Consider the following 27,319-nt stretch of genomic DNA (forward strand, 5'->3'; position numbering starts at 1 on the left):
AAATAAAGAAAAAATTTGTTTAGATATTGAAAGAGAGAACAAAACCTAAATACAAAAACATAGGCAAGACCAATTAAAAAAAATTGTTGAGAATAGCTTATTTAATTTTTTATTGAATATTTTTTTTTACTAAAATTGTATTAAATTAAAATATAAAAAAGCAAAAATTTTAAGAAGTTGTAAATAAAAGTTTTATAAATTAAATAAAATGCCCAACAGACTCTAATTCCATTGTGAAAAAGAAAAAATATATGTTAAAAAAAAACCCCTAATTTAAGCTAATCTCATACTCTCACATAACATCACGCACCCATTTCGATTCAAATCAAGCCTGCTACTTTTTACTGCCGCATAAATCTCTAATAATTCAAAACCCAAAGCTCCCACCTTTTCAATGAGAAATTCCCCAACTCTTTGTTTCTCTAATTATCATACTACTACTACTTTGACAGTGTAAAAAAAAATTTCGATTTCGCTAGGGTTTTCCAGAGCCACACGTGTCGAAATGCTAGGTGGGTTGTATGGAGACCTCCCTCCACCCTCTTCGGCCGACGAAGACAAGCCCAGCAACACCACCGTCTGGTCCAGCAGCGCCAAGATGGCTCCGCCGACTCTCCGTAAGTCCTCTTCGGTCTTCGCTCCGCCGCAGACCATTCTCAAATCTCAAACCAAGCCCAAAACCCCCAATCCGGCACTGGCGGCGCAGCCGAAGAGCGTGACGTCGTTTTCGGCTTCGGCAATGCCATCGCTGATGCAGGAAGACTCGGCGCAGCCGGCATTGGTTGGGGTGACGTCGTCGGTGATCGAGGAGTACGATCCGGCGAGGCCGAATGACTACGAGGAGTACAGGAGGGAGAGGAAGAAGAGGGCGATGGAGGCGGAGGTGAGGAGGGAGCTCTATCGGCGGCGGCAGGAGGAGGAGGAGAGAGAGAGGAGGGAGAAGGAGGAGAGGGAAAGAGAAAGGGAAAGGGAAAGGGAAAGAGAGAGGGATTACAGCGATTCGCGGCTGAATATATCGGGAGAAGAAGCTTGGAGGAGGCGTGCGGCGATGAGCGGGGCTGTGCCGCGGCGGTCTCCATCGCCGCCAAGCAATGCCGACGGGTTTATGATCGAGAAGTCGGAGACGGTAGGGTTGGGCGTTGGAGCCGGCGGGCAAATGACCGCGGCGCAGAGGATGATGGCGAAGATGGGGTGGAAAGAGGGGCAAGGGCTTGGGAAGCAGGAACAGGGGATCACTACTCCTTTGATGGCGAAGAAGACGGACCGGCGAGCTGGGGTGATTGTCAATGCTAGTGAGGTGAAGCAGGATAAGAAGGTGAAAGGCGTCAGCTTTAATGGGTCGCCTACTCGGGTTTTGCTGCTTAGAAACATGGTATGCTTATATGCCCAACTTTTTCCAAAACTTGATGATGATCAATATGAACTTCAATTATTTCAGTTGTTTTCATGTGAATGCACATTTTTATTGAAGTGTATGTGTTTATTTTTGTGCTTGTTTCTACTGCTGCTATCAAATAAAGCCAACTTTCTAATCAGTGCTAAAATTAAATTGATCTGTTTTGGGTTCTTTGTAGTTTCTGATTCAGTTGTTACTTTGATTTTTTGTAGCTAGAATATATCAATTCTTTGTGCTGCTTATTTTTTGGTCCTTTTCTGTTCATTTGTTTCGTTTAGTTCTTATTCTATAACAGTTACATCAGATAGAAAGTAACTTTTTTTAAGTATGGTGCTTTACCGGGTTATATCTTGATGCATAAGTTATTGTGTAATTCACCAATTGAGTTTTAGATTTCAAATTTAGTACCTTTTCCACTTGCAGTTGTCAAGAAGAACTGTTTGTTAACAAAGTAGAGGTTTGTTCAGAGGGCTAGGCCAATCTTTAATGGTCTGCACATAGACCATTTTTCAGCCTAGTTAGGTTGTTGGACACTAGGGTATTTGTGTATGGCCTAGTTAAATAATTAGTTTTTTTCAAAGCACTGGCTTTAGCATATTCATGTAATGATCATGTTCTAAGGTGTGTGGATGTGAAAAGAGTAGAGGTTTGTTCAGAGGGTTAGTGCAATCTTTTATGGTCTGCACATAGACCAATTTTTTAGCCTAGTTAGGTTGTTTTACACTAGGGTATTTGTGTATGGCCTAGGTAAATAATTAGTTTTTTCAAATAACTGGCTTTAGCATATTCATGTAATGATTAATTTCTAAGCTGTGAGTGTGTAGCACTATTAGATAAAAAGTGTTGGCAAGCTAGTTTTTACAATGGTCTTCAAGATCTTGTTTTGCATAAAGTTGGTTAGGCAACATCTAGAACATTTTTTTATTTATTCAGGATCCATAGCCTTTATATAAGGCTTAAGTCAGTGGTGGTAGTTCACAAGTGTTGTCATTACGCTTTAAGGTCATGAATTAATAGTTGGGCATGCAGCCAGACAAAATAGGTGTGGGTTAGTTCTTGTTTGGTTGGGAATTGAGGTATTTCCAGGCTGATCTGGAAATATAAAGAGCCTTAGAAGATCTTTCTCCTCAACATGTTTGTGGCACTGGATAGATTTTTATCAGTTGATTATCTTATTGAAAGAAATCGAGCTTTTCTTTTGATTAAGAATGAGTTGGGCAAAGACTAAGCAGATTCAAATGGACCATCTTTTTATCCAGTGGTTGTTCTAGGATGAGAACTGGTCTTTCTTTCTTACAGATTTTTTCATATATTTTGTCATTTCTAGTTAACCAGCTTGTGGGTAATTGGATTCAGAAGGTTTGGCCTCTTAAATCTATTAAAGATGTTGAAGAATTTCTTGATTTCTTGATTTCTTGGTAGTTATTTTGTATTTGATGCCTTATTGTTGGTATGTGTGGATGTTCCTTTTGAGTCTGATTAATCATCCTCATTGTCATTCATTCTTCTTGCAAGTGCAATACATGCCATATTAGTAGTCACCCTGAATTGCTTTCTGTAAAAAACATTGCCTTTTTTGTGTCTCTGTGTGTGTGTGTGTGTGTGTGTGTGTGTTTTTTTTTTTTTTTTTTTTTTTTTTTTTTTTTTTTTTTTTGGGGGGGGGGGGTGGGGGTTGGTATCATTCAAGTTACTTTGTGATAATTAGCTATGAACTTGGTGTTGATGGAAATCAATAGTGGAGTTAAGTTATTACTAGAACTGTTACATTAACTTCTAGAGGGTGGACAGCTACCATAATTATGATCAAGCTTAAATGCTGTAAAAGCCTATGACTTTAATAAATTTATTGGTATTACCCCAGTCTCAACAATGAAATAAAAAGTGTAATGTATATGATAAAGAGTTTGAGAAAATACAAGATTAAATTCCACAACATTCAAGAATTGTGGTCTAGTTTTGATGTGGGACTTTCTTGGCACATTTCGTAGTCTACTTTAGATATTATCGAGTCTAAGTATTGAGTTTCTTTAGGTTAGAATAAGGGCAATTTGGTAGATTCCAGATTTTCTGGAATGGGCTATCCTTCGCTGTAAAAAAAGGTCTATAATAAGTTCTATAGAGTCCTGTTACTTCTAAGAAAGGATGTAGCTATAGCCTATATAGAGGCTTTATCGTTGTCAATAGCATTTGTAGTGAAATTGATTTTAATAAAATTCCAACAGCTTATTTAAGCTTTGAGGGTGTGATTGCCTTGTTCCACATAAGTGTGATTACTTAAGAAAACCTAGGTGAGATTGCCTAGCAATTATCTTCCTTTGCTCTCATTCTATTCATTTTTAATACCAAAGCCATCAAACATATTAAAGATCCAATCTTTTATTCAACTATATCCACTTAAACCCTTAAACATCAAACCCTCTTCAAGGTCTCATCCAGAATCTAATTTAGTGCTGAATTTCTGAAGATCCTCCATCAAAGTGATGGCTTCAACTCTTCACCCCTCTTGCACATACAACACCAATCTACAACTGTAATATTTTGATTGCAAAGATTGTCAACTGCAAAATTTTACCCAATGTTACTGTCAAAGGGGGAAAAAAAAAAAAAAAAAAACCTCTCGAGGTACCCTGGCACCCCAAAATGCACCTTCATGGGAATCATATTCATGTAGATCTTTTCATGTCATAACATGGGCAAACTTCAAAGTTTTCTTTCTTAGTAAAATGCCAACGTAGCTGATCCTCTTGTTGAGTAGATGGAAAGTTAGAATACAATTAGATTAAAGAAATTCTCTACATACTCTAATTTTCAACCCTGGAGGAACTAAGTGAATTTAAGATTACATTGCCAAGTACCTTGATTATCTGTGAGATACATGACTATAGATGCATCCTTTTTTTTTCTTGGTTAAGTACTATTGATGTATTATTATCCACTGCCAATCTAAACTGCTCATGAAAGAGATCCTTGAGGGGGCAATCCTCACACCATGATCAGGCCAAATGTGAACACAAGAGCCATTTCCAATAATAAATTTAATATTTAGGTTGCCTGTAGGTTTTACTGGTTAAAGGAGACAAAAGGCCTCCTTTATAAAGGTTCCCTACATTATTAAAAAATAATAATAATAGAAAAGGCATTCCACCCTCCTCTAACACATTTCGTAGACCAACCTGCCATGTATCTCCATGTTTCACTAAAATAACACTTCTCCAAAGGTGCTACTTCTTAACTCCAAAACTTCATAGCCATTTCCCTGAAATGGCTTGATTAAATGTACTCAATTTATGAATCCCCAAATCTCCCTTCTTCAATGGAGAATATGCCACATCCTAGTCTACCAGATTGAATTTAAAGGCATCTCCTGTCCCTCTCACAGAAAATCTCTTTGGAGTTTTTCCACCCTATTTACCATATGAATTGGCATAGTGACAAGTTACATGACATACCTAGGAAGGGAAGATAATGTGTTTTTGCTGAGAGTGACCCTTCCCACCTTTTGAAAGATACAACTTTTCCCACCCAGCAAGCCTTCCTGTCAATAATGGCATTCCAAATTGCTCAATTTTTAAGGAAGAACTAAAAGGTAGTTTGAAATTACCTACTTTACGGCCCACTACTGAGGCTAACTCAATTTTATTGTTCTCTTCCTACACCCACTGGCACTGGTTCCCTAATTTATTTCTAAACTTGAAACTGCTTCAAAACAAATGAGGAGGCATCAGGGGTATCCTAGCTGTTCTGGATTTGCATTGGAAAATTTTTTGGTGTCATTAGTAAAGAGGAAGTGTGAAAATTCCATAACTCCTCAATTGCCTCCTCCAACCTTGAACCTCAATAAGACCCCGACACTGAAAAATGCTTTGTAAACAACCATTTTGAACACAATTGGCACATTGGATTGAGTAGAATCACATGAAGTTGAAGACAAGGTTGCAAGGTAATTAGAGAATGTCAGGCAAAATGTAAGTACAAAAATATTTTTGCCTTGCCTCAATCCCCTCAAACTTTTAAAGAATCTGTCTGAGTTGCTGTATACTATAATGGAGAACTGAATGGTTGAAATGCAATTCCAAATTAATTTTTGCTGTTTTTCACCAAATCCAAACCTTTCCAATCAGAATTGCAAACAATCCCAATTAACATGTTTGTATGGCTTTTCAATATCTAGCTTACATAATACCCCAGGGATACCACTCCACATTCTACTGTCCAAGCCATTTGTTTCTTTAACAATAATTATTGAATCAAGAATTTGTCTTCCAGTAACGATCCCAATTACTCTGATTGTCTGTTTTTGAGTGCAATGTATTAGTAGATTACTACTTCAGGAGATAACCCTTTTTGTTGAAAGCTTATTTTCTTATTTGCTGAACATATAAGCTGTTGCCAAACTAAATACATTAATTTTTATCACATTAAAAGAACATTAAATGATCTACATTTAAAATACTGTTATGAGCAAAATGTTACTACACCTATTTTTAGTATGAAATTCTCTTCCTTGAGAATTTATTTCAATGTTACATTCCTAAACATATATATGGATAGATGAGTAAATGGAAGAGTTGGAAACAGGGTATTAGGTCATTTTACATTTCTTGTATTTCCATGGGAATTAGTGTATATTGGCGATGTATTCTAGTGGGAGCATCCATATATTCCCATTACCTATTAAAATTGGTTTCTCTTTGAATCAGTTTCAAACTCACACATCTGAACACATTTCATTGGAACTCCTACACCATACATAATACATGCTATATACACCATGAATTGCCAATAATAGTTTAATCATGCTTAGTGCATAAAATTTGGTGTGGATAAAAAAAACTTTATAATCTTTATTGTGGTTTTGGGGAAGTGGAGATTATTAAAATGCACCTAAAAACCCTCATCAATTTCTGCTTGTAGCACAGGAATTTTAATTTATGTTGACAATTATACCTCACTTTCTAAAATTGATTGGCTTATTCTGATGTTGGTTACCCTGCTATATGGGCCATGCAGGCTGTCATTTGTCTTCCACCCTCTAATATTTAAAAATCTTGGCCAAGAGCATTGTAGCTCTCCTGATGTTTTCAAACAAAGACATCCAGGGCTTAAATCCTCCCTCCCTCAATTACAATATAATAAAAATAAAAATCTTGTGCAGGATTTCCCTAGTGCCAGCTGTGATATATTTCCCAAAGACATTCTTATTGGCTGTATCTTTTATTTTTTATCTCTTTCCTTTTCTTTCTTTATAATTAAATATCTTTTAAATCACTATTAAAATCTCTCTAGTTGGATGGAGTAGCTAGAAATATAGTGGTCATCATACTAAATTATTGTCTTGAGACATTTGTTTTCTTCATTCTTTTTTATTATGTGATGCTCTACTAAACAAAATGAAGATGAGGATGGCTAATTATTTTGCTTTCCCATTCCCCCTCCCCTTGGTGCCAAAACTTATTAAAATGAAAATTGTTTGCTTTCTTCTTGAAGGTGGGCCCTGGTGAGGTTGATGATGAGCTTGAAGATGAGGTAGGATCAGAGTGCGCTAAGTATGGGACAGTAACTCGGGTTCTCATTTTTGAGATAACCGAGCCAAATTTTCCAGTGACTGAGGCTGTCAGAATCTTTGTTCAGTTTGAGAGACCAGAAGAAACAACCAAAGCACTTGTTGACCTAGATGGTCGATACTTTGGAGGTAGGGTGGTCCGAGGCTCATTCTATGATGAGGAGAGGTTTAGCAAGAATGAGCTGGCTCCAATGCCGGGAGAAATCCCGGGCTTTACATAAATTAATGGACTGTTTTGTTCCAATTCAAATGTCCCTAGTCTAGGATGGTTGAAATAGATAGATCAACTTGGATTTGATTTTCATTGCTGTGTGAGAGTTGCGTGGTGTTGTAAGTAGCATTCAAATTCAAGGAGCAACCCTCCATCTCTTAACTGGGTCCAGGTGATGTTTGTAACAGAAGCAAACAGTAGTCATAAGGAAATTGTTGAAATCATATGAACAGACAGCCTTTTATTTTAACAATTGGCATGCCGATGGTGTATTGTGGTTAAATTGCGTTCCGGAAAAAAGTATGGCTATTGCGAAGTTATGATTTCGTTGGGGGAAACTAGGTTGGAAATCATCAAGGCTGTCCTTAGATGTGAAAGGAAAATTTACTTCGAATGTTTTATGATAAAATGATTTCTGATAGACTTTTTGTGCATTCATTACAAATGGTATTGAATTTATTACTTTTCAGTTTTATGTATTTTGCTGGAATCCCATTAAGAGCTCTCTTTCCCTCTGTCAAATGTGAGGAGATTAGTTGGAGTAATATCACTATTTTGGATTGGATAACTTATCTAATTCTATTCATTGAGCTTCTAACTTTTGAACTTTTGAGAACAATAGTTACCCAAACATATGGGTCAGTGATGATATCATCAGGTCACCAGTTCAAAATGGCAAACTAGTTGTTCTTTCAGTGTAGCAGCAACACTTCAGATGGTACTTCAAGTAAAAGGGAATTTGCATGGTTTGAAGATCACGTTTCTTCAGTTCCAGTGGTCAACTAGTGTGGTTTCAGTTTTGTTTTGGATCCAAACCTCTCTTACCCTTTGGCTAAAAACTTTTGAAAAGCAAATTACATCTTTTTTTCTTTTTTGGACAAGAAAAAGCAAATTACAATTAGCCCTTAGCAGTGTCAGACAACAATCACAACACATTATACCAAAAAAAATAATCTACTTGTTAAAGTTCACTGCATCTGCATGTAGCAGCACAAAGGAAGGAGGATCATGTAAACTCCTTTTTCTTTCGGAGTTTATTTTGAAATTCCAACACGAATGGTTATGGTTGTCGTGTTACTTGGTTAAAACATTTGGGGATTGTTTGATAAGATAGTTCAAATAACAGTTTTTAATGTTTAAATACTGAAAATTGTGGGTCAAAAAAAAAAAAAAAAACGTTTGGTAAGGAATTTTATTTAATAGTGTTTGAATTACGCATCTCATTTTAGGGTGTTTGAACACCAAATTTAGAGAACCTCTTTTATTAGTTTTCGGTTTTCAAATAACAGTGTTCAATAACACTTTTATAAATATGTTAAAAATTGTAGGTTCCACCTAATTATACCACACTTAACTGAACTTCTTTCTCTCTCTCACGCCTTCAGGACTTCTTTTCTCACTCTTTTTCCTACCATTCACTAGTGGCTTCTCTATGACACTTCAAACACCTCTTTCTCCCTCTTTCATAATAGATTGGACTCTATCTCATAATGCAAACAAGGGGGTAGTGTGTCACAAGCGAAACTATGTGTATACTCGTGCTATCTACAGCAAGAAAGTCGTTCGTTCTATCTTGAAGCTGTTTCCAAGACAAGATTGTTTTAATTAGGAAAAAAAAAAAAAAAATTTGGGAGCCAACTCCTACCTCTGTGCAGCAAATTTTATAAATGATAACAAATAAAAAATAAATAGAACAGAGGGTAAAAGAATCAAAGAGAATATGTTCGACTTGGAACATGTAATAGGTACCCCAATAAACAAATAGGAAAATTATTAATTTACACAAATCTATTGTAGACTAAACAAACATATATAATATCGTACACATTTACAAATATATATATATATATATATAATGTACATAATTGTTTAGTTTATAATGTAAATTTTACATTGATAGTAAAATATAAATCGATAATTACCCAAACAATTATTTCCATTTTTTATACTTGTCCAAATAGATATCTCAGTATTGTATACTGTTTTTAATATATATAAATTTTATCATTTTAATGGAAGGAAAATACTGTTATGAAGATCCAATTAGGTTATAAAATATACTTTTTAAGTTTGTTAAATAAATTTTTTTTTTTTTTTTTACATAGAAAAGATTCGAAATGAGAAATCCACTTAAAGATAAAAGAGGTCTTATTGGTAAAAAAGAAGAAGAAGAAGAAGCAATTGTCATCAAAGTTAAGTGAATTGATTCAATTTGAAAAAAATGAAAAATTGATGAAGATAAAAATAACTTTAATAGATATAATAAGAAAGGACATGGCAATGAAGAAAATAATAGAGAAAAAAAATACATGCATATATTTATCAAATACATATGTTAAAAGTTTTATAACTGAATTAACACCTCTCAATGCACAAAGTGTTTGAGGGTCTATCTCTTTAATATTATACTAATGAGAAATTACTATGCTTAATATCAGCTGTCTTGACTCTGGAATTTTTTTTTCTCCATGATTTCTAGAGGTTCATAAAGCACCTGTTTTACAAGAGTTTTAAAAGTTCTTAAAACAACTAACTTCCAGATGTGTAATCCCTGTCTTTACTATTACAATATTTATTAAAAACACATATGACCACTTTGTTTTAAATTTTTCATTACAATCAAGGAACCAATATGGTAAGAAAAAAAAAAAAAAAAAATATATATATATATATATACACACACATTATTCTCTTTCACTCAATCATTAATTTGGACATCTTATTCTCTTTCAATTAATCTTGCATCTCTGTGACCATTTTACAATGATCCTTCCTTTACTCTTTTTCTTTTTTGGTATATTAAAGTCACAAAGTAAGCAAGAACTATGACTTCATTGAATCCGATACGATATATATCTCTCTTTTATAATTTTTTTATTTTTTATTTTTTTATATTAGGTTAACATTTAATATGATTAGTATTTTCTCAACCAAAAAATAAATAAAAAAAGAAGATTAGTGCTAACCTCAAAAAGAAAAATGAAATACATTTTGATAAGATATGATCAATTGTTAATAACTTATAAATAATGTTCCTAATAACTTTTTTTTTGCACCATTAATATGAGCCACAACCCTAAGCCAAAGAGAAAGAGATATAGTAATATTAATCCAGAAACTATTACTAATTACAAACTGGGTTTCTTCTTCATCAATTAAGCAAAAAAAAAAAAAAAAATTAAGAAAACCCACATCGATACCTGTTTTTTTTCCTATTCTTCTATTCTTTTCCATTACTATTCTAATTGTTTCCAATTTCAGCCTCCTAGTACCACAGAATCAAAAGAAGTTTCCAACTTTCTAACTTCTTATCAAGCGCGACCCAGAGGTGAACCCACCGGCGTGTTCTGGTTGGACGCCATGGCTTCCTGCACGTACAACTGACTATGCTGCTGCTGCTGAGGATATTGGGGTCCCATTACCAACGGCCCACCAACCCCGCCACCAGAAGCGGAGGAGGAGTGGTGGTGGAGCCCATCGGGAAGCCCATTATCGTAGATGTAGAGCTCTAGTGGACTATTGTCACCTTCAGGCAGCGAACTACTCGTGGAACCACCAAATCCAATCTTGTTAATGTTGCTGTTCACCACAGACACAGACATAGACATAGACATAGAGTCTCCTATAGGCGACGCAGTGGTTGAAGCACAGTACTCTCCTCCACCACCCCCACCACCCATCACAACAGAGCTGCACGGCGTCGTATTGTTGCTCGTTATCCCGGTCCCACACATAGCACAGCAACTCAAACCCTTAAACCAAACAAAACAAAACAAAACAAAACAAACACAGTACTGCATTAGCTACTGTTTGGTTGGTGAGAAAGTAATACTAAAAAAGAGAGAAACTTTGTAGCTGCTACCATACATTGGAGGAGGAGGTGGAGGAAGAGCGGAAAGTGGTTCCGTCAGGAAGGATGACCCAGCCAGCCTCACTGGCGAGGTGGCGAAGAAGCTCGTTGATGTCGGCGCGAGGAGAAAGGCAGTAACCACCGTGTTTCCTCAAGCCCTGAAAGATCTTGGTGGTGATAGCCCTTCTGTTCCTCTCTCTCATCTTCGTCTTCTCCTTCTCGCTCTCTGTCCTCCCCACACTACTACTACCATTTGATCTCTTCATAGTCCTTCCCTGATGGGTCCCACTAGCTTCTCCTTCCTCAACTGCATTTCCCATTGCTGCTTCCTTCATCTTCTACTCTCTCAGTCTCTTTTGCTTTGTTTCTGTTTTTCTTTTACTTTTGTAGTACGTAGTGGTGGCAGGGAGGGTTTTGGCTTTGTTTTGGGTTTGAGATCGGACGGGTGTGGGAGTGACACGTTGACGGTTGTGATGTGTTGAGAGAGGAAGGAGATTCTCTATTTGATTTTGTAGTGCTGTTACTGATGATATGTACTGTTTCTCCTCTCTTCGTTTTGCATGAGATGGGGAAGGTGAAGGAGTCACAAACGCGTGTTCTGGTTTAGAGTGAGCAAAGGATAGGCACGCGCTGAGATTAGCGCGTGAGGGAGATTGGGATTGATTGATAGTGTCTGGAAGTGGTAACTGGTAACTGGTAAGAGAGAGAGAGGAAGACGGGTGGGCTTGGCGGCTGAAGTGACAGACTTACTCATTGCTCAAAATCAGCAAAATCAGCATATTATAGAGTGCCTTTACTTTCTCTGACAAAATTAGTTACTTTGCGTCTGTTTCAATAGAACTTATTTTATTGAAACTGAAAACTGAAAACACTGTAATAAAATAATTTTTAAATGTGTAAATAATATTATGAAACTTATTTTTAATAAAAAAATTGATAAAAATGAAATTTGTGGGTCCGTAAACAGTGCATGGATACACTATTCATGAAAGACTGTCAAAAGTTGCAGCTACTGTTTATGTACTGTACATGAACAGTAACCGCTGTTGGGGTAAAACGCGTGCTCAAAAAAAAAAAAAAAAAAAAAAAACGCAGCAAACAAAACGTCGTATCCAAACTCCCTCTCTATTTGTTTTTACTCAGTTTAATTTGGTCCCTTCGAAACTAAATCAAAGATTATATTTAGTCTGCTTTAATTATGTTTTCCTTTCCAAAAAAATAATCTTTTAATTAAAATGTGCTAGTTAATTTATCACAATCCTCATCTGTTTGTTATAATTTAAGTGAAAGGGAGATATGATTATGAAATTTATTTTTCTTTTTTGGTTGATAATTTGATAGTTGAGACTTGAGAGTGAGAGAGGGGAGTTTGAATTTTGTATATCTTTATTGAAAACGTCTAATAGTTTCGTATGAGTTACAAAGCCTTCAGATTATAAAATTGAATTAATTAATTAGGTCATATATCTTAGTAATAATTAATTAATTACATAATTTTGCGTTAGTGTTTTAGCTCAATCAGCTCAAGAGAAAGTCTATGTACATGTACAGTAAATTATCATGATAACTTTATTTTAAATTGCGGTGATTCTATTTATTTTTAGTTTGTTTAAAGTTATGGTACGTTGACACTTTTAATTTATTGTGAAAATATTATGAGATTTTGTCGTGACCGATAAAAGAACTCTTTAACCCAAACATCCAAAGGCCCAAGATTTCATGTGAGAATTTGAGATATCAAATAGGGTTGATGAGAAAATTATTAGATATACTGAGTATACTATGTGCGAAGAGAAATGAGAGGCAACAAGTAAAACTAGTCACATATAATGCAACATTAATAAAATATATAAAAATTCTATCAACTAGCATGTAACCCGCACTATGTGTGGCGACAATTCTACATACACTAAGATTTGAAGATCCTTTACTAAAAAAAAAAAAAATCTAGATCATATGTTTAGCTATAGTATTTTAATATTTCTAGGTTGTATTTTTTATTTTAAATTAATCCCTTTTTATTGTAGCTTATATTTAACTTAAACATTGATAATTTCATTTAATTTTTTCTTATTTTAAATATTCTATTGTATAGTTTCAAGGATTTGTTTTGATCCTAATCAACATGTATATACTTACAATTTGGTCAATAATTTATCATTTTTTTAGGTACTAAAATGAAACTAATTAGTTGCCACATGTTGCTTCTAGCATATTACATAGTTCATAAAATGCCACATATTATAAGGTGATTTAGGTGTATAGTTAGTTTTTTTTTTATAATATGGTTCATTTAATGTTGGACTCTTCTTTTTTTTCAATGAATAATTATCTTGGCACCAAAAAATAAATAAATAAAAAAACGTAAATTGGACATGTGGCGCAAAATTGAACTTCAATTGAAATCCAATTTAGCACTAATTGTATTTTCTCTCAATTTTGATTTTATATATGTAGGGACGATTGTAGGGGCCCAGGCCCAGTAAGTAAGTGGTTCTGGCCCAAAAGACCCTAGACAATGAATTTATAGAGAGTGGGTTACAGAACTAGGGTTGGACGAAGTGAACGTTAATTAGTTGTATGCCATGCAACAGTCTGAACGTGAGAATGTTTCATTTATGTTTACGGGATACTGGTCCAAGGAGACATATGAGTGCCTCTCTTGCTCTGATTACAGAATTCTTTAATCTCTCTCTCTCTCTCTCTCTCTCTCTCTCTCTCTCTCTCTCTCTCTCTCTCTCTCTCTTTTTTCCTCTAAATTTTTTGATCCCTTCTTCATGGGGATTTCCTTCTCTTATATAGCCTCCTTAAATTGATGAGGGTCTTATACTTGTTAACCATCTGGACCTTCACTTGAGTGCCTGTCCCATCGGACATTCACCTTATCTTTCTATGAGTTGTACTGGCCAATGTAACACTGTTCGCCTGTCTTCTCCACATTAATGCGGCTGAAAAAGTAGCTTCCCTACGTTTAATGCGGCAGTTGTGGCTTCTCCCTGGACGTCTTACATTTTCCTCTTTCCTGCTGTGTGAGGCTCATCCTACTACTCACGTTTCTCTGGAATGGTTCTTCACTGTGGAGGGGGCACATGTTGGGCCCATCTTTGTGTGTCCGAGGAGACATTCCTCCTCGGACGTCTTTTAAAATAAACTGGGCTCAACAGGATTGAGCCAGAAGTCTTTTGGTCCCCCTTTTCCCTTTTGGTCATGGTTGGGCTCCGTGCGAGACCCAAGGCCCATTGTTGACTTTGAGAATTTTACCCCTACAATATATATATATTATATGGTTTGGTATCATAGGTTGAGAAAAACACAATCTTAATTAAGTTCTTTACACAAGAGCCCATTAATCATTTTTTTTTATAAGAACAATTCAATTATCACCCAAGAAAAACCTATGGATTGGATTGGGTTGGTCAACTTTGTTCACATTTGCCTATGTTATATACATGATTGTATTAGGCACAGTGTCTACCTCGACGTGACACATCACAATGTTATGAATCTCATTTGGAATCTCAACCTGGAGGAGATACAAAGTAAAATGGGAGAAAAAGGAAGCTTAAATCTTAATTGGTGTGAATTGTGAATTTGGAATGTATTGACGTACCCAATTTTGAAACTGGGTATGGGTTCATAGTTTTAAAGGTAGTAATCATTCTTCTGACAAAAAATAAAATAAAAATGAGATTTTAATTTTGGACTGGGTTGGAATAGAAAGATGAGAAAGTAAAAGTAACTGTGGTTACAATTTTGAACCAGACAATGATGGCTACAAAGGCATGTTTGTGGAGTTATTTAAGAATAGGTGAATGTGGAAGCTAGGTACAAATAAATAAGGGAGTTTTAGAGAGAGATTTGGGGATCTTTTTAAAGTCCGTTTGGATATTACTTATTTTACTGAAATTGAAAACAGAAAACGTTATAACAAAATAATTTTTAAATGTGTGAATAGTATCGTATGACCAATTTTTAATAAAAAAATTACTGAAAAGTGAGATTTGTGGGTCTGTGAATAGTGCACTGATCATAGGAGAATAGTCAAAAGTTGCTGCTACTGTTCATGAACAGTAACCATAATCGTGCATGAAGCTCCTGAAACGCATGCCAAAAAAAGAGTAAAACACAAACGTGTACGCATAATATGTGTATCCAAACCCACAACTAGTTAGGGACTGACTGACTGACTAAATGCCGGTTACTGTTCATGAACAGTAACCATAATCGTGCATGAAGCTCCTGAAACGCATGCCAAAAAAAGAGTAAAACACAAACGTGTACGCATAATATGTGTATCCAAACCCACAACTAGTTAGGGACTAACTGACTGACTAAATGCCGGTTTGGATAGAGATTATTGTGCGTTTACGTTTTCTATTTCACGTTTCCTTCCCTTTTTTTTTTTTTAATGCATGAACAGTAAAATCACATGGATTTACTATGTAAGAGACAATTATCACTGTTCATACACTGTAATAGTTTACACACTGTAGTAGTACTATTCATGTATTTAAAAATATTAAAAATAGATTCCACGATACTATTCACACATTTAAAAATTATTTTATTACAGTATTTTCAGTTTTTAATTTTCAATTTTTAATTTCAACAAAATAAGTCGTATTCAAAACCCTAAACATAATAGAAATTGTGTGTCCCTCCTGTGTAGCCGTCCCAGAGAAAGAGAATAAAGAGGTTGAGCTACTACTTTCCAGTGCTATAGTGTGATTTATTAAAACCACGCGCTACTGAACTTTAGTGGAAAATGGCCATCACTTGTTTATAACACACTTTTTTCTTTTTTTCTTTTTCTTATTTATTTATTTTTTGAGGATTTATAACACACACATTAATACCATTCTCCTTGCAACTCCATGCGACATTCCGAGAATTAAAAATGATACTTTTTTTTTTTAATTCGTATGGAATTCACTTATTAAATTTATAGTAAATTTTACCATGAATGTAAAAGAAGAAAGAATCATTTCTTTGTAATCTGGAAGGAATTGAGATCTGGTGCAATTAACCTCTCTCCTTCTTACAACAATTTTTTACAATTCTTACTTTTTTTAATTTTACTTTTTAAATTTTTCTCATTTTTTTTTTTAAAAATTTAATAGTAGTGTTTAGATTTGCTTTTTATAACTTTAAATCTTAGCCATCCATAGCAATTGCATCAGGTGCAATATTTATCTTAGGTATTGCACATGATTTCAATCTGACCCTTTGAGAGGAAAATTTATTCAATCCTTCTAGAGCAATGCTCCCCCCTCTCGCATGAGGGGTGGGATTCATGTGTACAGTGTAGGACCCACTCCTCATGTGAGGTAGTAGCGACTCTAGAAAATTTTTCCAGGATGGTCATTTAGAAACTTAAATTAAACAATTTAATAAAAAGAGAACTTTATATATTGATAACAAAAAAAAAAAATTGTTTATATTATTTTGGATAGGAGATGAATCTTGGGTACATGATTTACGTATCAAATATTTGTCCATAATACTAGTAAAAAATAAACAATAAACTATAAGTTCAATTGAAATATTATTTCTTGATATAATAAAAATATTAATAATTTTTATGTCCATATCATGACTCTATTAACAATTTTACCCAACATAAATTTTTGTTGTTTAGTTGTTTCATTATTTTTCTTTATTGACCACTAACAGTCTAGCACACACTCCATTACCACAATGTAAAGTCTAAACTAGTAAATACAATGCGTCATCCCACTGCCTTACAATTGCATAGTTTAATTTTTTGTTTCTTTTTTAATTATTTGTTTACTTACTTTACTACCACTAGTCAGCTAGTCCATTACCCCAATTGCCCAAAGCATACCCAAAGCTCCCATTTCGGCTTGTCCATTAGAACAAAATATTTTAATACCAGTCTATTTCGGTGTACTATTACGAAGATACCATTATTATAAATATGTATGAATAATATTGATTAAAACTCATATAAATTATTAAGGGTCTTAAAATTATAAGTCATATTTCTATTAGTATGTCAATCTTTAAGCCCAAAAAACAAATTAACAATCAATTTTTTTAAAAATATAATAAGATTAAAATGTATTTAATAATGAAAGAAAGAAAAAAAAAAGAAAAAAAGAAGAAGAAGAAGACATAAGCTGAATTAAAAAAGAAAAGAAAAGAAAAGATGATAACGTGGAGGCAGGAGGCTTAGGGGTTGTTTGGATGGTCTGTTTCCGTAACTCAATTTTCAATTTTCATAACTCATAACTCAAAAATGGTGGGACCCATAGCAAAAAGGTTGTTTAGGAAGTCCATAACTCTGTTTCCATTACTCAATTATCTGATTTTTGAGTTATGAGTTATGGAAACTGAAAACATATTTTGGCTGTTTTCAGTTTTCATAACTCATAACTCAATGACAATATTGTAATTAAACACACATAGAGGACCCACAAACAGTACTCAATCGCACCTTTGACTTTTTTTTTTTCCTTTCTTCTTCTGGGTTGGCTATTCGGTTTTTTTTTTTTTTTTTTCTTCTTCTTCTTTCACTGGTTCGATCTGTTTTGGGTTTTTTTTTTTTTTTTTTTTTTTTTTTTTTTTTTCACTAGGTTCGGTGAGTTTGGGTATTGAAGAAAAAAGAAAAAAAAAAAAGCTGCATCGGGTGACAGGTATGGGCCCACAAATAGTGTGAAAAATATTGAGTGATGAAAAATGAGTGATGGTATCAAACAAACATGATATTTTAGAGTGACGAGTGACGGAAATTGAGTGAAAAAAAAAAAAGCACCCAAACAGGGGTTTAAAGTCAGTATAAAAAGCTGAATTTCAGCTTCTTTTTCAAATACTACTTGTACTAGTCACGCACTTGTCACGTGAAGGTTGACAAAACTAAAAATAATATTACACAAGACTAGGCAATAAAGTTGAAGTGAGCAGACAACTCAAGGATTAGAAAAACTAGTCGCTAAACCCGTGCGATGCACGGGAAACCTATTTTGTATAAAGATGAAACATTAAATTACTTAATGAAAAATAGAAATCAAACTTAAGTTTAAAATAAAATGAAGAATTAAATCTTAAATATCTTCAACTATCCATAAAATGTATGAAACATACCATCTTAAGGTAGTTATTCATTGCCTTACCATATACTGTCGTGTATGTACTACAACGACCAATCACCACTTACCAAGAGATGCAAATAAAACATTTGCTTTGACTTCATCACCGAATTGCAGAAAAAGAGCAGCACAATACGAACACACTACAGATTAAATAATTCCCAGCCAAGCAATAAACTGTAAGAGACAAAAAGGCTTTAACCTCATATAATATATTATAAGCCAACTATATTTCAAAACCAAACAATGCAGCGCAGGCACAATACGCACAGACCAGCAAATATATAGACCAATGCTCAGTCAAACAAAGATTCAAGAAGACAAATATCTTAATATAATATAATTTAATTAATCCCACCACTACTTTCAAGCATCAAAACAACTTTATACAATGGTTGGAAAATATCTCAAACACAACAAATATGACAAAAACTCATAGATAGTTCATTGAAGCATTTCATCAAAGACATAATTTGCATTCCACAAACGAAAATAGAAATAGAAAACAAAGACAAACCCAAAACAAATATTTCAGTCATTTAGCAATATTCAACAATACCCACAAAAAGAAAATTCCAAAACCTGCTTCAGAGACTGCGTTAGATTGCTCATAGCTTCCTCGATGCTGTCGTGTATGTACTACAATGGCCAATCACCACTTACCAAGAGATGCAAATAAAACATTTGCTTTGACTTCATCACCGAATTGCAGAAAAAGAGCAGCACAATACGAACACACTACAGATTAAATAATTCCCAGCCAAGCAATAAACTGTAAGAGACAAAAAGGCTTTAACCTCATATAATATATTATAAGCCAACTATATTTCAAAACCAAACAATGCAGCGCAGGCACAATACGCACAGACCAGCAAATATATAGACCAATGCTCAGTCAAACAAAAATTCAAGAAGACAAATATCTTAATATAATATAATTTAATTAATCCCACCACTACTTTCAAGCATCAAAACAACTTTATACAATGGTTGGAAAATATCTCAAACACAGTGCAAACACAGCAAATATGACAAAAACTCATAGACAGTTCATTGAAGCATTTTATCAAAGACATAATTTGCATTCCACAAACGAAAATAGAAATAGAAAATAAAGACAAACCCAAAACAAATATTTCAGTCATTTAGCAATATTCAACAATACCCGTTACCCACAAAAAGAAAATTCCAAAACCTGCTTCAGAGGCTGCGTTAGATTGCTCATAGCTTCCTCGATGACATCGGCGGCATCTGAGTTTTGGGTTTTCGGGTTTTGATTTTGGGGAAGGAGAGGGTTTTTGCTCATAGCTTCCGCGGCTTGATGTTGATGAGCGACTGGCTTGCCGGTGGATGATAGTCTGACACTCCAATGATTCTTTCTCAATCTCCTTTTTTCTGTCTCTGTTCTGAGGAAGAAGATGTTTTGGTGAAAGAAAGGGTAGCGCATCGTGAAAGAGAAGGCAGAGCATCGGGGTTTTAGAAAGGTTTTATTATATTTTTATTTTTATTTTTTAATATTATGCTGATGTGGAAAATTGTGGGAGCTTCAAAAGCTTCGGTTTTATATATATATATAGATTAAAAAGAACTTGCAGAGGAAATGTAGAACGAAGAAGGAGGAGGAGGAGGAGAAGAAAAAGAAGGAGAAGGAAGAGGAGGAGGAGGCGACAGCTTTGATGGGCTGCATTCTTTTAGGTGATCGGGAATGCGACTGGATGGCTTGATTTAGGCCATTCTTGAGGTTGAAGCGATGAAGGCTAGGTCAGTGGGTCTGGGATTAGTGGTGGTTGGGACAGAGACAGTGGCTCTGCCGTCTAGTAATGAAAGGGGCTAGAGCGAACTGCCAAGAGGTTGAAGATATTTCCCCTTTAGGTTACGATTTTTTTTTTAATCAAAATTTGATTGGGTTGGGACAATAGGATAGAGACCGTGGGTCTTCTTTAATTTTCATATTTTAGTTTTATAAATTTGTTTGAAAGGCCACAACTTTATGAGACCAAATTATGGACCAATATTTAATTTTTTTGGGCTTAAAAATTTTTTAGAGTTGTCACAACTCTTTTTTAAAGGGTGGGCAAATATAAAAATTTTCAATTATTATATATAAATTTTTTTTCCAGGCTGCTAGGGTGGTCCTGTGATTACCTTAACCTGCCTTTGATGTAAGTGGAGAAAGCATTGCTTTGGGAGTATGCAATAACTTCTCCTCTGAAAGTACCTAAAGAAATTTCCCCCTTCTTCATCACTCTTTTGAAATTTCTTTTTTTACCAAAAAGAGGCATTTGTTGGATTCTTATTTTTTGTGGACCTGATAAAATCAATCTTATGAAAAGAGGGAGGAATTCTAAAAAAACAAGAATAGGAAAACGAGATTTTTTTTTTTAAACAAAATTTTGGTTGCGGTGAAAAGTAAAAAAAAAAAAAAAGTGTGATAAAAAAAATGAGAATTTTTTTAAAATTTTTTATCTTGCCGCTTTCTATTATTTCACTTTTAATAATAAAAGTATAATAGTAATTTACTCATTATTTTTTACTTTTTTATCTTTCTTCACCAAACATACATGATAAAAAATACAAATACTATTTATTATCTTAATTTTCTATTCTTTCGATCAAAATTTTTCGCCCTCCCTCTTTTTCATTCTCCCAGCATTAACCAATCTAAATTTGTATGGGTCAAAAGACCCATACTAGACCTGAAAACAAACAAATCAAAATGGTATAAAAACCTGAAAACATATGGGTCATATATACTGAGTTTATTTGGCCCAAAAAAGACCATGCAAGGATGATAAAATAGCATTATGTTTTCCTGTTTTAGTCCGATACATTTGTGGCTCCTACATGGTTTGATTTGTACCTAATTGGTTCAAAAAAGTTCAAACACAAATCTATTTGACTTGATTCATTAGTCTTTATTTTTTCTTTTTAAGAAAAATTTATCAAGTCTAGTATAAAGTGATGATGGTGTAGTTTTGAAACAAAGCTATTTGTGAAAATTCCCACACAAAAAAAAAAAGCTATTTGCGAAAAAAAAAAAAAAAAACTTTTGTCCCACTCTTAATTTTTCACTTTATAATTCATTAACTGTAGTATGTTATGCGTCTATTTTTTTTTTTTTTTTAAATCAAAATGAGATAGAGGATTTTTATTTATAACTTACCAATATAAATACAGATAGCATTCCATGTATTAGTACTCTTTTCCATTTTTAATTTCTTTGTGTACATAAAGATAAAGATCACAGGCTCACGGTGAGATTGTGATGAATCTGATGATCAATGGCATAACCGTATAATGATTAACAAAATTGTGATCTGAATTGGAATAAAATCATCGTAAGACAACAAGATTGAAGTAAAACTGCATGCACGTTGGACCATCAGCCTACGCATATCTTTTTGAGAACCATTTAGAGCCCAAACTGAATTCTTTGAATTTGAGCCCAAAGTGAAAAGAAATATATTAATAATAAATCGAGAGCATTGTAGCTCAACTAATTCACATCTTTTGGTATTTGCAACAAAAACATCAAGAATTCAAATGTCCCTCCCTCTCCAACTATCGAATTAAATAAAAAAAAAAAAGAAGAAAGGAGGGAACAACTTCTTGTTGTGCATGTGTTTTTTTCCCCCACACTTCTAATTTCTTGGGCATTTGATTCTTTTGAATTTTAGGAAAATTTAAAAATTTACAATCACGTTGGGGCTATATAAATAATTATGCATAGTTGCATACCAATTGTAACTTTCTCGGCTGTTTGGGAGAGTCACACAACGACTAGAGATGGAAAGTTTGAGAAGTTTAGGACTCCTAAACACCAGTTGGGTTAGCGTTTTGGGCTCAAAGGATCGAACTAGGTGTTTACAAATAATATTAGAGCATTATCCTACTTTTGAACTGAGGGTTAGTAATTGTTGTATTTGAATATATACATATATATATATATATATAGAGAGAGAGAGAGAGAGAGAGAGAGAGAGAGATTTTCTAATTGGCCTGCATAATATTTTTTTTCGTCTTTTTAACGAGTACCATGCTAGTTGACTGACATAGTCCCAATTACACCCAAGTGCTATAATTTTGACAGAGTCCCCAATTACATCCACCTCCTATAATTTTGGCATTGTTACACAATTGTTGTATTTGACGTATCACTACTCTTTTATTAGACATGTATTTTTGACAAATATAGTCATTAGAATTAGGATCTATGATATTTCTTTCCCTTTTATCTTCTTTGTAACAAAAACAAAGATTGCAGTAGAGAAGCTTTAGAATTTAGAAGAAAAGTTTAGATAAACAGTAAGTCCGTTTTACCGAATGATCACCCTTATTTTCAAAGCTTAATTCAGAAAAATAATGGAAAGCATGTGTTGGACTACTGTCACCAGTCATTTGATGGTTAACCTTGATCCACTGGATGCATAAATAACACGGAGATGACATCATATAGAAATCCAAACAGACTACTGTCAAGCTTTAACACAGAAAAAGAATCGAACTCAAGTATGGTAGGGAAATAACTCTTACACACACGCTAACACACATAAACGAACACATGTGAGATTTAAACTGAAGTTGTGACTTCAAATCAACCAATAGATGACTATAAATTAAATCAAGTATCGAGTCAAGATTCTCTTTATGGTGACTCCTCGCAGCTGCAAACTTCAAATATTATTGCAGGCACAAAATCATTCTTTCACCTTGCTATCCAATAGTTGCTCCCATTAATGTACCTACACATGAAACAAACCATTTCATAGGCGATTCTTTGTAACCACTATGGGTGCTATCATTTGCTATTTGTGCTAATAAAGGAGTAACAAGTGCCATAGCAGTTAATCGACTTCAGTTCCTCCTATAGTCCCAATTATAGTCACCTGCTACAACTTTTGGCATTTTTACACAACTTAATATCTTTCTATTGGATTAGGATTAGCATTGTGACATTTCTTTCTCTCATCTTCTTTTTAACAAAAATAAAGGTTGCAGTAGAGAAGCTAAAGAATTTAGAAAATAAGTTTACACAAACCTTTGAGTGCGTTTTACCAAATGATCACCCTTGTATTCAAAGCTCAATTCAGAAAAGTAATGGAAGGCACGTGCTGGACTTTGTAGAAATCCTCTCCTCCTTCTTCAAGCCTATGTTTGAATGCTCTTGGCATCCATCGAATCTCCAGTTCCTGAAGTGCGCTGACAAACTTCAATCCATCTGGAACCATCTCCAACTTGTTGCAATCTGTAATCTCTAAACGGAAAAGACTTGGCATGGCACCTGCATCCACTATCCACTCTTGTAAATTAGGCAAGCCCCGTAGGAGTAAAGATTTGAGTTGAGGAAACCCTTTTTCAGAACAAACCATTTGCTTTCCAATGAAGGCTTCCCATCCTCTTAAGACCCTCAAGTAAGGTAGCTTCTCGAGTATTGGCATTGGATCTTCCACAAGTCTAGATCCCCACAAAGTTAACTTGGCAAGGTATGGAGGAAATTCCTGGTGATTTGGTAGTTTGTTAATCCGCCCTTCTATGTGCAGCTTGTGAAGACGAGGACAGCCTTGTACTACTTGCTCTATGTCTACTACCTTATCAGGGAATGAAAGCATTTCAGTCTTCATGGACAAGGACCGAAGGCTGCTTAATTTTTTATTAGGAGAATTGAAGATTTCCCCAAACTCTTGGAAATCTCTCGGGTCATTTAGCACCAATTTTTTAAGATTGGTCAAACTGAGAAGTTCTCTTACATCACATTTGTTTGTGGGAAAGTTCACTAGCGTCTGCAAGTTGCTCAGTTTTGCTAGTTGCAGCTTATCATCAGTTAAATAGTTACACCACTTTGGAAGATATAGATGTCTCAACTTTTTCATCTTCCATATCACTGTCGGTATAAGTACAGTTGATTCCCAACTCAGTTCTTCAATGGTTTCCAAATTTAGGGTCTCTAAACACACCAAATTGACTATGGAGGAAGGCAATTCTCGTATATGAGTTTTCTTCAAGCTTAAGAACCTCAAATGAATCAAGCTTCCTATTTGCTCTGGTAACTGTCCATCCAATGACTGGATTCCTTCTAGATCCAAAACTCTAAGCAATTTTGAGTACTTAAAAACTGATTTGACTTGCTCGCTAATATCATTGAAGTATATAAGGGACCTGATCTGGGGATTCTCTTTGAAATAATTATTTGTGGGAACATCAGAATAGATGGCAAGCCTTCGAATACTACCAGTTGATGAATCAACTGTCTCATTTCTACTCCAAGGACTTAGTACGTGGAGGAAATTTTCCTGCTTTGCGTTTGACAAGCATAGGTCTCGCATAAGATCATGGAGACGGCAAGATTTAATCCTTCCATTTGACCCAATTACACCCACTTGAACCATGCATCTATTTATCAACTCAACCAAGTAGCGTTCTGCATAATCTTCCAACTTTTCATCTCCCTCTTGTTCATACTTCAGAGGCACAAAGCCTTCTGCCACCCATAGTCGAACCAATTTCTTTGTTGGTATATCGAAGTCCTCTGGGAAATGGCTCAGATAGAGGAAGCATGGTTTCAATTGGTAAGGCAATTCAAAGTAACTCAAAGCCAACACCTCGTAAACTTTTGATTGTTGACCACGACCTCTACCTAAGTGTGACTTTATATTTCGATGCACAATATCCCATTCATCCAATGTTTCTTTTGTTGCCAAAAGTCCTCCAAGCACAATAATTGCCAGTGGTAAACCAGCACACCTTGCCACCATTTCCCTCCCTATATTCTCCATGTCTTTGGAAATTCTGAATTCTGCATCATGATGATAAACATATATAACGACAACACTAACACCATCAACAATAATGATAAAAGGAACTACATTAGAAAGTATAACACTTTCAAGTATTAGAAGCTCAACATTGTTATTGGAAGCAAAAGTGATGTGGATGGAAGGGGTAGAAAGAGAAAATTAGAGGCACAACAAGTTTAAGAAATAGATAAATGGGACCTATGCTCAACCAAATGACAATATAGAATTAGTTCAAAATGCTTAATTTGGAATCCTACAGTTTACTATCATATATATAGTCTAGAGACAATACCACCCTCATTATTTCTACCACCTCCAACAATTGAAAGCACAACTCACAAGACAAACTCAAATTACAGGGCACATAATTATACAGCTTATTTTCAAGACAAAGACTTAATTGACCAAGTCCACACTTTAAACTGACTTTTAATCTGCAATGGCCGTCTTTTCAGCGCTTGCTTGGAAATTACTTACATTTTTTCCCAGGTCGGAAAGAATTTGTCCTCTAGTTTACAATTTAAAATGATAGCCTTTCCCCTGATCTTTCAGAAGCCAAATAAATGATTCTAGTCCTTTTTAGCAAACAAGACAAACTAACAGGCTACTTATCAATCTTAAATCATTAGTGATATGCATTGTTGAATCAATTTCAATGCATAATCTTCTTTTCATTGATTGAGATTGAAGTTGTTTGCACCTAATTACATTGTAGCTTTCGACAGCTGATTTGAAGCCCTACTCACAAGATTTAAGTTAATACCTTGATTAAATATTACCTAAATAAACTAAAAACTACAATAGAAGGAAACCACTTGCGTTTCTCAGCTTTTAATACCTTGATCAAATAATAATTACAATAAAAACTACTATAATAAAAGAACTTTTATGAGATTATAAGATGTTCTAAACATGAATCAAGATTTCCTCAATTTGTAGTGTGTCGATGCAATTGTACATATGTAAATCATAAAAGTGGTAGGACGAGAATATACCTGGATCTTGTCTCTGAAATGCCTTCTTTTGAAACAACTCCCAGCTCTGTTCTTCGTTTAAACACCCCGGTTCATGTAGAAAACCACTTGGATCTATATGCAAGGCTACTTCTCGATTGCGGGTTGTTAGTAGAATTTTGCTACTAATTACCTGTCCTGATGGGAAGCCAGGACTAAGTAAATCCCATGCCTCTGTGCTCCAAATGTCATCTAGGATCACCAAACATCTCTTCTCTTTCTGAACTTGATTAAGCTTCTTTGCTACCTCTTCATCTCTCATTTTCGAAATTTGATCCCTCTCATCTTTGGTTGGAGAGGTAAGTTTGATTAATATTCCTTCCCAAACATCCCTTGTTTTGCATTGCTGGGATATATAAGCCCAAGCGAAACCATCAAAATGACGCCTAACATCACTGTGATGGTAAACTTTCTTAGCAAGAGTGGTCTTTCCTAGACCACCCATCCCACAAATAGACACAACTTGACACTGTTTATCTTCATTCACCAACTGACCAACAACTTCTTTTATATTTTCATCCAATCCCACAATATACTCTTCAACAATATGGGAATATGACCATCTCAGTTGCCTTCGCCTGTCCAAAGCTAAACTCGAACCTTCTTCTTTCATGGGAGTCACACCATAGGTTTGTAAGCTTCTAGTGAGATCGGAAATTTTTGTTTTAATGGACTCAATCTTGGACCCCACTTTGTGAAGCTTTCTGCTGTTGTTGAAGCTGGGAACATATCTCTTGACTGGGTTGTTGTCTCTGTTCTTTGAAGCGATCTCAAGGGCGAAAGTTTCAATGACATCCTGAACGTCGTAGGCAGCTTCCCGAATCTCTGAAACCCAATTTTGAACACTTTCATCATCGTTTTGCCTTTGGTCTGCGTCTTTTAAGAAGCACTGCATCCGCTTTAGTTCGATTTGAATCTGATTTACTTGCTGGTTCACTCCTAGTAAAAACGCTGCTTCTTCAATTAGAAGGATGCCTAGCCTTTCCACAACAAAGGACACTACGGACTGGGCCATGCTGTGCGCCTCCTCCTGCTTTTTCCTTCTTGAACCAGAAAGCAATGGCAACACTTCTAGCATGAAAATATCAAACTAAAATAAATTACCAAATGTGGTTCTGGTTCGGCTCAATTGATTTGAATGTGAACACAGACTTTTTTGACCAGCTGCAAGTGGAGGATAAGAGGGTAGACTCTGATGACCCTTTTTTTTTTTTTTTTTTTTTTTTTAAGAGAATATACTCTGATGACTTAAGACTTAAGAGCACCAGCATTGCAAAAATTATTGAAAAGAAAAATGTGTTAAATTTACTCTGATGACTTTCTTTTTCTTTTCTTTTTTTTTTTTAGAGCATTTCCTTTTATAATAAAAAAAATGTGTTAAAT

The 27,319-nt window shown here is 34.8% G+C and overlaps 3 protein-coding genes across 3 annotated transcripts; 1 reads left to right on the top strand and 2 right to left on the bottom strand.

Moving 5' to 3' along the window:
• The first annotated feature begins 277 nt into the window (after nucleotides 1-277).
• On the top strand, nucleotides 278-7,645 carry LOC126726653 (DNA-damage-repair/toleration protein DRT111, chloroplastic). The gene is made up of 2 exons (XM_050431969.1): nucleotides 278-1,372; nucleotides 6,884-7,645. The coding sequence occupies exons 1-2, from the start codon at nucleotides 506-508 to the stop codon at nucleotides 7,178-7,180; spliced, it is 1,164 nt and encodes a 387-aa protein (XP_050287926.1). The 5' UTR covers nucleotides 278-505; the 3' UTR covers nucleotides 7,181-7,645.
• A 2,693-nt stretch (nucleotides 7,646-10,338) lies between these two features.
• Nucleotides 10,339-11,520, bottom strand: LOC126729141 (beta-amylase 7-like). The gene is made up of 2 exons (XM_050434838.1): nucleotides 11,038-11,520; nucleotides 10,339-10,922 (listed from the first exon to the last, which is right to left on the bottom strand). The coding sequence occupies exons 1-2, from the start codon at nucleotides 11,353-11,355 to the stop codon at nucleotides 10,482-10,484; spliced, it is 759 nt and encodes a 252-aa protein (XP_050290795.1). The 5' UTR covers nucleotides 11,356-11,520; the 3' UTR covers nucleotides 10,339-10,481.
• An 11,033-nt stretch (nucleotides 11,521-22,553) lies between these two features.
• Nucleotides 22,554-27,134, bottom strand: LOC126726654 (putative disease resistance protein At1g50180). Its single transcript, XM_050431971.1, has 3 exons — nucleotides 25,919-27,134; nucleotides 23,168-24,922; nucleotides 22,554-22,871 (listed from the first exon to the last, which is right to left on the bottom strand). The coding sequence occupies exons 1-2, from the start codon at nucleotides 27,012-27,014 to the stop codon at nucleotides 23,211-23,213; spliced, it is 2,808 nt and encodes a 935-aa protein (XP_050287928.1). The 5' UTR covers nucleotides 27,015-27,134; the 3' UTR covers nucleotides 22,554-22,871; nucleotides 23,168-23,210.
• Nucleotides 27,135-27,319: the final 185 nt, after the last annotated feature.

The sequence above is a fragment of the Quercus robur genome, chromosome 5, assembly GCF_932294415.1.
Source record: "Quercus robur chromosome 5, dhQueRobu3.1, whole genome shotgun sequence".
Lineage (NCBI taxonomy): Eukaryota > Viridiplantae > Streptophyta > Magnoliopsida > Fagales > Fagaceae > Quercus > Quercus robur.

Coding starts and splice junctions, on each gene's coding strand:
- LOC126726654 (XM_050431971.1), bottom strand. CDS start 27,014: ATGCTAGAAGTGTTGCCATTGCTTTCTGGTTCAAGAAGGAAAAAGCAG. Junction 24,923..25,918: donor ATTTCAGAGACAAGATCCAG/GTATATTCTCGT, acceptor ATCATGATGCAG/AATTCAGAATTTCCAAAGAC.
- LOC126726653 (XM_050431969.1), top strand. CDS start 506: ATGCTAGGTGGGTTGTATGGAGACCTCCCTCCACCCTCTTCGGCCGAC. Junction 1,373..6,883: donor TTTTGCTGCTTAGAAACATG/GTATGCTTATAT, acceptor TTCTTCTTGAAG/GTGGGCCCTGGTGAGGTTGA.
- LOC126729141 (XM_050434838.1), bottom strand. CDS start 11,355: ATGAAGGAAGCAGCAATGGGAAATGCAGTTGAGGAAGGAGAAGCTAGT. Junction 10,923..11,037: donor CCTCCACCTCCTCCTCCAAT/GTATGGTAGCAG, acceptor GTTTGGTTTAAG/GGTTTGAGTTGCTGTGCTAT.